This window comes from Sorex fumeus, unplaced genomic scaffold (assembly GCF_029834395.1).
Source record: "Sorex fumeus unplaced genomic scaffold, SorFum_2.1 ptg000051l, whole genome shotgun sequence".
Classification (NCBI taxonomy): domain Eukaryota; kingdom Metazoa; phylum Chordata; class Mammalia; order Eulipotyphla; family Soricidae; genus Sorex; species Sorex fumeus.
The window spans coordinates 39,028,232-39,040,700 of record NW_026606108.1 but is presented as its reverse complement, the minus strand read 5'-3'; the positions used below and the strand labels follow the sequence as shown (position 1 = coordinate 39,040,700).

The following is a 12,469-nucleotide window of genomic DNA, read 5'->3' as shown; positions in this document are numbered from 1 at the left end:
TATACAATTAATAAATGAACTAAAAATTTTTTTTTCTTTTTACTGCTGGGAGGCACAGCTAGTGCTCAGGGAAGCAATCAGTTTGCAGCAGATTCCACCTGCCCCTCTGCTTCCTCTCACCCCCTCGAGAGCCGGAGGGCAGGATGCTGACCTCCAAACTCAAAAGGAGCAAGTCCAGCTCATTTAGGTCACCACATTACTCTTTCAATTTCATCTAAGTGAACATTTCCTGCCCCTCAGCAAAACGAAGGGTCTAGATAGTTGGGTATAAAACCCACTCAAGTTGATCTGAATCACATCATCTGGATTTAAGTCACGACATCTCCCCTCAGGCTCGCCTTTGCCACATCAAATATGAGTGGGTTTGTAATTGTGGAGAACTTAGTTGCAAGGCTGACATATCTTCACTAAACACGTCACCGCCGAGGCTGAATCGCTGACCACACCACAGAAATCTATCTCAAAGCAGAAAAGATTTTCTCATCATGATTGTGATGTGTGGTGCTGCCAACGTCAGCACCACTTGTTCGCACAAGGAATGCTGGCTTTAACGGACACTGGTCTGCAAGCATCACACACAGCAAGTCTCTCTGTTCTTCTCAGACATGTCCTTAAGTGTTTCTGAGACACTAGAAGGGAAAGAAAACATCCACCTCAAAAAGGATCTGCAATCCGTCCTTCCACCTTTTCCCAAGACCAAGAGCTAATAGCTACCATAAGCTTCCCTCACCAAATATCTTTGGGCCCGTTGAGAAGTGGCTATTTGCAAGGCAGAGTGTCTTCTGTTCCTGTGGCAGTAGATCTGTACAAGAGGCCACCTCTAGAGTGCAGAGACCTGGCAGCACCAAGAGAGACCAAAAGAGAAATGAGGCCTTGGCCCCATCTTCCTCAGAGCTTGGCTGCCCGTGGCACAGGTGGGTGGTGCGCACACGCACTGCAATTACTCCAAAGCATCAACTGTCAGAGCATGTATGAGTCACAAGTGAGCTGGAAGAGGGACAGTGGGATCAGAGGAGGTCAGATGGTGCCCGCCTTCCTCTGGAGTGTCAGCGTCACAAGAGGACAGACTGCAGCCCTCCTCACAAACAGGCAGAGAGCTGAAATGGCCTATTCCTTCCTCTTGTTCTGGCCTCTATCTGGTAGCAGGTTCTGACCCCACCTTTACGGGGTTTCTTAAGTATGCCATTGTTCCATCTGTACATCTATGTCCATGGAAAGGCCACTAGCAGGGCCCTTGATGAATGGAAGGTGAGGCGGGCCCTGACGAGAGCATGGCACCAAGCGAGCAGGCCCAGGTCCAAGTTCTAGAGGCTGAAGGATGGAGGGAGGAGAGAGCCGTGCTGATGATCTGCAGCCCCACTGCTTGGCTCAGCAAGAGGAGAAAGAACAGGTTGGGGTCCGATGTTGGTGCTATCCTCAGAACAAGGAGAACTGTCCTGTAAGGAGCAGTGTGGGAAGTAAACTCCTTGCAGGATCCTCCAGTTACCTGGTATCTAGGGCACCTACATACTGCACTACAAAATGATGCTCCATGGTGTAGGGAACACCAGGGCTGGGGGAAGAGGCTGTGGCCCAGAGGAGCCCCAGGATCAAGATCAATACCATGAATAGCCTCTCCAACTCCTGGACCCCTGGGACCTTCCACACTCCTCCACCTGCCCTTCAACTATGTATGCAGAGTGGCCCCTGACTGCATTGTGCTCAGTGACCCCACTGGGGGCATTTGCCAGCCTTGGGGCCTGCCCAGCCGTGCCAGCTAGGTGTCAGATCCCTGGTTGTCCTTCCCAGCTTTGCTGCCAGCCGCAGGTCCATGGCCCTGGCTGAGGGCCGGGCTTGAATGTGTCTTGCGCAGAGAAGGGTCATCCCCTTCAAGAGTGGCCAGTCGGGCCTCGATCCGCTCCAAGTCATCTGAGCCCACTTTGATTTTCACAGCCAGGAGGTGGATGTAGGTCTCATAACGGCTTTTCTGGAGGAAAGGATAGAAAAAGGCCAAAATACAAAGTCAAAACACCAACAACAGAAGCAAAATAATAATAATAATAATAACAATACATGTATATTTTATGGTAAAAGGTAAAGGTAAAGGCCCTCCCGTTGATCATCGATTTGCTCGAGCGGGCCCAGTAACGTCTCCATTGGAGACTTTGTTGTTACTGTGTCTGGCATATCGAATACTCTCGGTAGCTTGCCATCGCTTCTCGGCCTTTTGGCTAAGATCAAGTGTAGTGTAGTATATTTTATGACCAAAGACTAAATCCCATGACATTCAGAGAGCTCTAACACATCAATAGAAAAAGGAAATAAATAATCCAGTAAACAATAGGCACAGTTAAAAAAAAAAGAAAGGTACAGATGATGGCATACATCAGAGGAAGGGACAGGATACTTGCAGGTAGGGAGAAGCCATACCAGCAAAGGCCAGAACTGACCATGCCAAGATGATTTAATTTTGGTTTTGGCAGAGAATAAAGATGCACTAAAAGAAGTGTTGAACTATTTTCTGATATCTGTGCCTGATATTTCCTCTATCTTTGCCTTGAAGATCCAGAATTAATGTATTATCCAGAGAACCTTACCTTGATTTTGGTAAGGTCCTAAAACTAGCACCTATTAGTTCATTTTTACAAACATTTATTAATAACTTATGTGCCTGTTCCCCTCTCATCCCCCCCACACATGCTTCTACTACTATCATGTTATATTTGAGCTTCAGTGAATTAGATATTTAAAAGCCAAAGTAGGCCTTGAGCACCACTGGGTATAGCCCCCCAAAAAACAAATTAAAAGGTCTGAATAAAGGGCAGGAGTGCCTGGGCTGAGAGGGCGAGACCCAGGCTCACCTCTGTGCCACATGGTCCCAGAGCACTGACATGTGTTTCCCAGTGCATTCTCCACCCCCCCCATGGTGATTAAATAAAGGGGATGATTGCATACAATCATAAAATCATATGGTCATATCAATAGATGCAGAGAAAGCACTTGACAAGATCCAGCAGTCATTTATTATAAAAACTCTCAACAAAATGGAAGTTGAAGGAACTTTTCTCAATATAGTCAAAGCCATCTACCCCAAGCCTACAGAAAGCATTATTCTCAATGGGGAAAAACTTAATGTCTTCCTCTAAGATCGGGGACAAGACAAGGTTGTCCACTCTCACCACTTCTATTAAGTACAGCAGTTAGGAAAGAAAATGATTCCAAGGGCATCCAAATAGGAAAGGAAGAAGTCAAGCAATCCCTATTTGCAGATGACATACTAAAAAAATTCTAAAGATTCTAAAAAAAAAATCTAGGAACAATACGTTTGTATAGTAAAGTGTCAGTTTACAAAATCAATACCCAAAAGTCAAGTCTTTCCTATATACAAATAATGAAAGAGAAGAAAGAGATATTTATGAAGCAATCCCATTCACAATTGTGCCTTCAGAAAATCAAATACCTCAGAATTAGCCTAACTAAAGACGTGAAGGACCTGTACAAAGAAAACTACAAAACACTACTTCAAGAAATAAAAAAGGACATGGGGAAATAGAGATGCATACCCTGCTCATGGATTGGGAAGATTGTCAATATGACAATACTTCCCAAAGCATTATACAGATTCAATGTGGTCCCTATAAGGATACTCATGACATTTCTCAGAGAAACAGATCAAACATTTCTAAATTCATATGGTTTTATCCCCACAAATAGCGAAAGCAATCCTTGGGAAAAAGAAGATAGGAATCATCACCTTTTCCAACTTCAAACTGTACTACAAAGCAGTATTAATTAAAACAGCACGATATTGCAATAGAGACAGACCCATAGGCCAAGGAATAGAGTTGAATATCCTGATACAAACCCTCAAATATATGATCACTTAATCTTTGATAAATGAGCAAGAAATATGAAGTGGAGCAAGGAAAACCTCTTCAACAAGTGGTGCTGGGAAAACTGAGCAGCTACGTGCAAAAAAAAAAAAAAAACTCAATAACTTAATAACTCAAAAAAAAAAAAAAAAGACCTCTCTAATGCCAGGCACAAAAAAGTCAGAACAGATCAAGATGGATTAAAGACCTCAATATCAGATCTGAATCCATAAGGAATACGGAGTAAAAAATGTCCCTCCAAGACATTAAAGCTAAAGGCATTTTTTAAAATGAAGTACAACTGACCAAGCAAGTGGAAGCAAAGATAAACAAATGGGTCTACATTAAAATAAGAAACTTCTATACCTCAAAGAAAACATAACCAAGATACAGAGACAACGCACAGGATGGGATAAATTATTTACCAATACCCATCAGATAAGTGGTTAATATCCAAGATATATAAAGCACTGATACAACTTTACAAGAAAAAAATCTCCAATCCCATCAAAATATGGAGAAAAGAAAGGAACAGAAACTTCCTCAAAAAAAAATACAAGTGGCCAAAAGGCACATGAAAAAATGCTCTACATCACTAATCATCAGGGAGATGCAAATCCAAACAACAATGAGATATCACCTTACAGCACAGAGACTGGCATACATTAAAAAGAACAAGAAAAAACAGTGTTGGCACAGATTCAGGAAAGAAAACTGACATTCATTTTCGGTGGGAATGCTGACTGGCCCAGCCTTTTTGGAAAACAATATGGGTATTCCTCAAAAATTGAGCTTCCATATGATCCAGTAATACCACTTCTGGCAATATACTCCAGGGATGCAAATACACACAGCAGAAATGATATCTACACTTGTATTTTCATTGTAGTACTGATCAATAGCAAAATCTGGAAGCAAACTGAGTGCCCAAAACCAATTAATGGTTAAAAAAACTATGGTAGGGGCTGGAGCGATAGCACAGCAGGTAAGGCGTTTGCCTTGCACGCAACTTACCCTGGTTCAATTCCCAGCATCCCATATGGTCCCCCGGCACAGCCAGGAGTAATTCCTGAGTGCATGAGCCAGGAGTAACCCCTGAGCATCGCTAGGTGTAAAAGTAAAAAAAAAAAAAAAAAAAAGCAAAAAAGAAACAAAACTATGGTAGATCTACACAATGGAATACTATACAGTTGTTAAAAAATGAACTCATGAAATTCGCTTAAGTGGATGGATGGAAATTATCATGTTGAGTAAAAGGAGTCAGAAGAAGAGGAACATAAATAGAATGACTGCATTCATTTGTGGGATATAAAAAAAAAACATAATATGAGACTAACACCTAAGGACAGAAGAAACAAAGACCAGGAGGATTGGTCCACAGTTGGAAGCCTGCCTCAATTGCTGGGGGAAAGGGTAGTTGGGATAGAGAAGGGACCACTATGACAATGATGGTTAGAAGGGATCGCTATAGATGGGAGATGTGTGCTGAAAGAGGGTGAAGGACTAAACATAATGACCTCTCAGAATCTGTATTGCAAACCAAAATGTTCAAAAGGAGAGACAGCAAGAGTGAGAAAAGAATAGAAGTGCCCCATAGAGGCAGGCTGGGGGATAATGGTAAGACAGATACTGGAAACATTGGTGGTGGAAAATGTACACTGGTGGAAGAATGGATATTGAAACATTGTATGACTAAAACCCAATCATGAAAACTTTGTAACTGTGTATCTCATGGTGACTCAATTAAAAAATTAAATAAATAAATAAGGGGGAGGGGAAGAAATAGAACTGTCACTGTCCAGATCTGGCCCAGGGAAGGGGAGGATTGAGGAGTCACTGTTTAATGGGTGTAGAGTTTCTATGTGTAAAGATAAAAAGGTTCTAGAGCTTAAACAATAAAGTGAATAGTAACACTATAGAACAACGCATTTAAGAATGGTCAAATGATCAACATCATGCTATATGTATTTTATTACAATTTTTCAAAATATTTTCATCAAAATTAAGATAGTACTGAGATGCCAATTTTTGGGGGGGAAGAGAAGGTTTGGTGCTATACCCAGTGATTCTCAGGGGTTACCTCTGGCTCTGCACTCAGGAACTACTCCTGATGATACTCAGGGGATCATATTCGGTGACAGGGATGAAACCCAGGTCAGCTGATTGCAAGGCCAGCTCCCTCCCTGCTGTACTAGCTCTCCAGCTCACAGACATCACTTTTCAAACCTATCACAGGGGACCAGAGCAAGTAAGTCCTGAGTAAGCCCTGAGCACTTCTGGATATGATATCCAAACAAACAAAACAATCTAACAGATGAGTGAGAACAAAATATCCACTAATATCCAAGGCTATAGAAGGAATGAGGAGGAACAGGAATGAGCTATTAAAAGCTGCAGCTGGTAAATACTCAGAAGGGGTCTTGACAGTGGCTGGGGCCTTGGCTCTGGGCCACAGAGTGGGGTGGGTTACAGACCGTGGGTTACAGGCCCTATTCTGTCCCCGCACTGCAAAGGGAAGAGGCCATGGGGCGGGGGGGTTCACCTCCCTCCACCCCACAGGGAAGTCAGTGGAAGTGAGAAAGGGCAGAACACTGGAACCTCAAGCAATCCCTGGAGGAGCACTTTGTGTGTGTGTGTGTGTGTGTGTGTGTGTGTGTGTGTGTGTGTGCGCGCGTGTGTAGGTGTGTATGTGTAGGTATGTGTGTGTGTGAAGCAAAATGTTTGCTACTGAATGAAAGTTGCTTAGAAAAATGTAAGAGGGGCTGGAGAGCTACTGCAGCATGGAAGCCTCTTGCCTTGCATGCAGCCAATTCAGGTTCGATCTCTAGCATCCCATATGGTCCCTCGTGTACCATCAGAAGTAATTCCCAAGTGCAGAGCCATGAGTATAAAAACCCTGAGCACCTCCAGATATGGCCCAAAAAACAAACAAAACCAGAAAGAAAGAAAGAAAGAAAGAAAGAAAGAAAGAGAGAGAGAGAGAGAGAGAGAGAAAGAAAGAAAGAAAGAAAGAAAGAAAGAAAGAAAGAAAGAAAGAAAAAGATGCAAGAGGGGAGAAAGAGGCAAAATGTGTTGCAGAGAGAACACGGGCTTCTCTAGAGTGGAAATAGGCCGACAAAGAGACATAGAGACAAGCAAGATAGAGTGGAGCCAGGCGGGCGAAAACAGAGAGACAAGCAAGGGAGACCCATGTTCAAGGGAGAGCAGGGTGTGAAGGGCAGGCTGGATCCTGCACTTCTTAACTATTTCACTACGCAAGAGACCCAACCTTTCTAAGCCTTAAATTCCCAAAATGGGAAATGGGGACAAAGGCCCCCACGCCCAGAATGAGGGTCCCAGCCCTTACCCCACTCCAACAACTGACATGGGTAAGTGCTGCTTCAACCACGCACTCAGGGAGGGGGAGTGGTGCTAAGAAGACCCCAAATCTGTGGAACTTTCTGCTCTCATTCCTCCCCTGGGGACACTACCCCCACCCCCACCACCACCACCACCACCACACTGCCTCGAACATTCGCCCAGAAATCATAGAAACCCAGAGACTGAGGCTGGTGACTTCCTGCTGAGTCTGTCTGCCTGTCTCCCTCAAGTGCAGGTCAGTGGAATCCCTGTCCACCGGACCAAGGCAATGTCTACCAGCCCCATTTGCCTGGGGAGAATCGGGGTTCTGGGCAGGGGCAGTGGGTACGCAGAGGAAGCCCAGGGAGGAGAGAGGACCTGCTGTGCCGGCTGAGTAACAAGCATGAGGGAGGAGAGAGACTGGGGTCAGGGCATGGCTGTAAAGATAGCGAAGAAGTGGGGCCTTTGGAGAAGGTGAGGAAAGGGCTTAGAAAGGGGGGAGAAGGACAGACGGTGCTCCTGGGTGAAGTGGACAAGCAACAGCCCCCCCCCCCCCAGAAGGCACCTAGTCCATGTCTTAGAGGCTGGTCAGGCCAGGCACAACCCTGACAGCACTGTCAGCTCTGCTGCGCCTGTTCATACCAGCAGCTGTGCCCAGGAGACCCCATGGGTCCCACTGTCACTCATTCTGCTGCTCAACTTCCAGAACTGTTGACCCATCTCCCGCTCACCCACCTCCCAGAATGAACTCACTCATGCACTAGAAGATTCCTGCCCAAGAGCCCAGAGAGCTACAATTCAAGACTCCCCATGACTGGGAGAAGCAGCTCTCTGTCTGGAGGCCCCCGCTGCATCCGTTTGACAGCACACGCTTCCCGTTCATCACGTGGCTCCGCTGGACTGTACTGATTACACACTTAGCCCAGGGCTCAGAGCCAGTGGGGCCTGGGCCTGAACAGCTCGCCTCCCTGCACAGGGGCGCCTGGCGGTTCTCCGGGAGGAACATGTGTGGGCACAGCTACTTGATAAACCACTGCCCACTGCCCTGTGCAGATGGGCCAGCAGGAGGCTGCCCATGCCTCACAGGAATCCCCAAAGCCACAGGGCCTGACTAAGGGTCCGGCTGGGACTTCGGTGACAGAGAGGGTCGTGGCTCCCCCAGCACTCACCTCAAACGTGAGGTAATGCTCCTTTAGCCGGCTCTCCTCCGCCTCCTTGGACTTGACGCCCCTCTCCAGGGGCTGGCCCCTGTGCTCAGCCAGCTCTGCAGTCACCTGCTTCAGCTTATTCTCATGAGAACGCAGCTGCTCCTCCTGCAAAGGCAAACCGTGAAGATGCTGTAGGCCTTCAGGGGTCCACTCCTGACACCCCCACCCTGCTGGGGTCTCCTTCATGAAAGGGAAACTGAGGCCTTGTTTGGGTCATCATGGATGTTGGGGTAAATCCAGGCCCTGAATTCAAAGGGGTACTCCCACCCTTTGCCCTTCCCTCCCATGTTCCTTAGCAAAAGCTCCACAGCACCCCCCATGCAACACACACAAACCACACACAACACACACTATACACCAGATACCTCACACACAACACACCAGACATACATCACATACTACAGACACCACACATATATACACAATATACCACACACCACACATACAACACAATACGCATACCACACACAAAACATACATCACACAAACATACACACCCTACACACAACACACACATCATACATACCACACACAACACACACAAATATATACACACATCTACACAATACATCACACAAATACTCCACACAACTACATACCCACACAAACACACACCCCACACAAACATATATATCCTACACACATCACAAACATACAAACCTCCGGCAAACTCTCTGAGATTCCAGCCCAGACAAAGCCAATGGCCAGAGTCAGGAGCACACACAAACATGAGCAGAGAGTGGGGGCTGGAGCAATAGTACAGTGGGGAGAGTGTTTGCCTTGCATGCGGCCCACCCATATTCGACCTCTGGCATCCCATATGGTCCCCCGAGCACCTGCAGGAGTGATTCCTAAATGCAGAGCCAGGAGTATGCCCTGAGCATTGCCAGGTGTGACCCCCAAATGCAAAATTATAAGAAAAATAAGAAAGAAAGAAAGAAAGAAAGAAAGAAAGAAAGAAAGAAAGAAAGAAAAAGAAACATCTAGACAGAAACCACCCACCATGCAGGGTATGTGGTTGAATGGGGGGAGGGGGCAGGGCTGGGAGGGTGTGAAACACGCCAGCCCAGGGGGCATGTCTGTGCACTGGGGGCACAGCCTTGATGCGCCCCCAGGCAGGATTCATCATTCATTTCTTCTCTAGACATTTTGGGAATCCACAGACATGGTGCTGGGGCTCTCAAGGTGTTGGATGAAGCAGGGAGGGTAGAGAGGGAAGCCAGAGAGTCGGGCGGAGGCAGCCAAGGCCCGCCGCACCCTGACTCCCCATGGCTCACACTCACTCGCTCACACTCCCTCATGCCCATGCCAACATGCACACTCAGTGTCCAGGGCCACATCTGTACCCACCGCTAGAGCCCCCGCTGCAGAGCAGCCCCCACCGCCCGCCCACACCACAGGGCCGCACCTGGCAGAGACGAGTGGAGCAGGAGGGCAGCAGGGGCCGGCAGAACTTCTTCATGGAGCTGACAGCAGCGGGGAAGGCTGGGGCCGAGAAGGCGGCTGCCACCAGATTGATGCGCAGGATCCAGGAGAGCATCTCTTCCCTGCTCCTGGCATGGGGGAGAGAAGGACCTGACTCCCCGCACTGCCCAGCACAAGCCTGGCACAGAGCAGACATAGAAACCTTCTTCCACTGGGCATAAGAGGGAGGGAGGGGTGAGATGGGAATGGCTGGACCTGGCCGCCTCCACGCTGTCCCTGCACCTAGGCCAGACCAGATGGCAGATGGGCATGTCCAGGTACTTCCCAGGGCCAAGCGAAGGGTCCTGTGAGGGCAGGTTGAGAGAGGCACTGCAGAGGCGAGGGTTCCCTGCTAGCGCTTCCCCATGACCTCGCCCAGCATGTCCATGCCCAGCTGTCCTCCTGGTACCCCTCCTTAGGGGCGGGCGGGGCCAGCAACTGAGCAAGGGTGTGTGCCCCCTATTTCTACCATTTTCCCAGCCCTCATCTCCCTCAGAGCTCATTTGAGACCACAGACTCTCCAGGTGCCGAAGGACAGGGCCCAGCCAGTGGACAGAAAGCCTCTCGTGCCCCACCCTCACAGCCCCCCAAAGGGAAGGACAGAGTGCAAAGATGCCATCTGCCCCCCTGTAGGAACTGCAGGTATCCCCAGAACCCTAGGGCAGGCAGGGGCAGAGGGTGACCTCAGTTGTCACCCTCACAGCAGGGAAGGGCCAAGACAGAAAAACACATGCTGTGAGGTCTCACGGACATGTGGACTCTAAAGACAACTAGGAGGAAACAATAAGACCAGCTGGAGTGCTAGCACAGCCAAGAGGACGTTTGTCTTGCATGTCACCAACCCAGGTTTGATCCCTGGATCCCATACGGTCAACCAAGCACCCCCAGGAGTAACTCCTGGGTGCAGAGCCAGGAGTAACCCCTGAGTATCGCTAGGTGTGGCCCCAAAACCAAATAAATTTAAAAGAGATCAGACTGGAAGTCTGGGGAGCAGCGTGACAGAAGGCCCCACTTCCAGTTGAGAGGATTGAGCCCAAGATGGGCACAGGGGCACAGGCCGTGGGTGAGAGGACGCTGCTGGCATTAACTCTCACACATTCTCATCACAGAGAAACAGTCAGTGCTCTCCTTTGTCTTTGGTTTTTGCCTGTGTGACTAGATAGCCGGTGACGCTTGCCAGCTCCTACAGGCAGCAATGATTTCTTAGAAACACCCGAAATACACACACACACACACACACACACACACACACACACACACTCCATGGCTCTGTGCCAATGTCAAGGTTCTTGTGGCTGTGGTGTGGGGCTGAAGCCAGGCCAAAGCAGCTGCAGGACCAGCTCGCTCCCACCGATCCTGACCCTGGGGTCAAACTAGGAAGCAGGGTCCCACTCACACTTACGGGGCCTGGAAGAGGAAGACCCTCCAGTCAGCTGTCTTCAACTTGAGCACATTGGATTTCTTGCTGTAGTCGGACGCTCTGGTGGCCAGAGCATGGTGCACGCGGATGGCGTTCTTCAGGTCCCCCTCGGACAGCGCCCGGTCAGGCCTGTACTCATCCTATAGGCGGGGGTAGGGCCCAGGCAAGCCATCAGGACAGTGCTGGCCCCACACCACCCTCTGCCCACTCCCCCCATCTCTCAGCTCCTGCCACAGCAAGGCCCTGTAAGCGCCAATAAGCGTCAGACACTAGACACTCCTTGCACCCCAATGTGCCCCTGTGGAGTCCCAAATCTGACCCGCCTCCTCCACCTCAGACCGGGTGATGCCTGGGCCCCCAACCCCATGCGGGGACAACAAAGCACCTCTCACCTTCTGCAGGTAAAGAATGGTCCCTTTGAGCACTGCGTAGAATTTCTTCCAGCCACGCCTCCCACGGGGTGCTGGGGAGGGGCACAGGTAGTGTGGCTGCAACCACCGTGGCCTCTCTTCCCCAGCAGCCCCAGAGGAACAGCTGAGGGGAGGCAGGTCCCCTGAGCTGGCGTCCTCCCTCCCCACCACCCAGCCCTGCCGCCACCTACTCCTCTTGCCGTCCATGTCCGCGTGGGTCTTGCGCGTCAGCAGCCCATGCTTGTAGGTGGCCGCGCTGAGGGCCTGCGGCACGTCCAGGAAAGGGTTGCGTCCGTCCAGGATCCGGGTCACCTTCCTCGTGCCTGTCCCAAACTTGTCATCCACCAGCTCCGACAGAGACTTCCTGAGTTCATCCTCATCACTGGGAGAGCGTGAAGCCTGAGGACCGTGCCAGGAGGGAGGTCTCGCCCCCCGCCCCCCATCAACAATCCTCTGCCTCCTCCCTCCACTACCCCTCTCAGGAAGCCGCTCAGAGGTGAGGAATGAGATGAGGAAGATCCCCTTATGCCTGACCCCTCACCCCGTAACTCTGCCTTCAGGTCTCCAGGCACCCTTGGTCACAGAGCTGGCAACTTGACTTGTCTCCAGCTCTCCCTGCTGGTCCTCCCTCTCCTCTCCCTGAAGGCCCCATAGAGCTGGAGTCATGGCACAGTGAAGCCACTCCCCAGGCCCTCTGACTGTGGACACAGAGCTGAGAGTCTGCGGGAGCCAGGGCTTAGCAATTCCCCATGGGATGGTGCTCCTGACAGCCCCCTC

General features: G+C 49.4%; 1 protein-coding gene across 1 annotated transcript in view; it reads right to left on the bottom strand.

The window, feature by feature from the left end:
• Positions 1-1,481: 1,481 nt before the first annotated feature.
• The window catches only part of PSD2 (pleckstrin and Sec7 domain containing 2), a 49,693-nt gene continuing 38,705 nt past the window's right edge, over positions 1,482-12,469 (bottom strand). Inside the window, exons 10-15 of the mRNA XM_056124830.1 lie at positions 11,884-12,074; positions 11,675-11,745; positions 11,265-11,422; positions 9,807-9,951; positions 8,360-8,503; positions 1,482-1,966 (exon numbers count right to left, since the gene is read on the bottom strand). Of these exons, the coding sequence (XP_055980805.1) occupies positions 1,757-1,966; positions 8,360-8,503; positions 9,807-9,951; positions 11,265-11,422; positions 11,675-11,745; positions 11,884-12,074 (919 nt within the window). The 3' untranslated portion in view covers positions 1,482-1,756. The remainder of the gene's footprint in view (positions 1,967-8,359; positions 8,504-9,806; positions 9,952-11,264; positions 11,423-11,674; positions 11,746-11,883; positions 12,075-12,469) is intronic.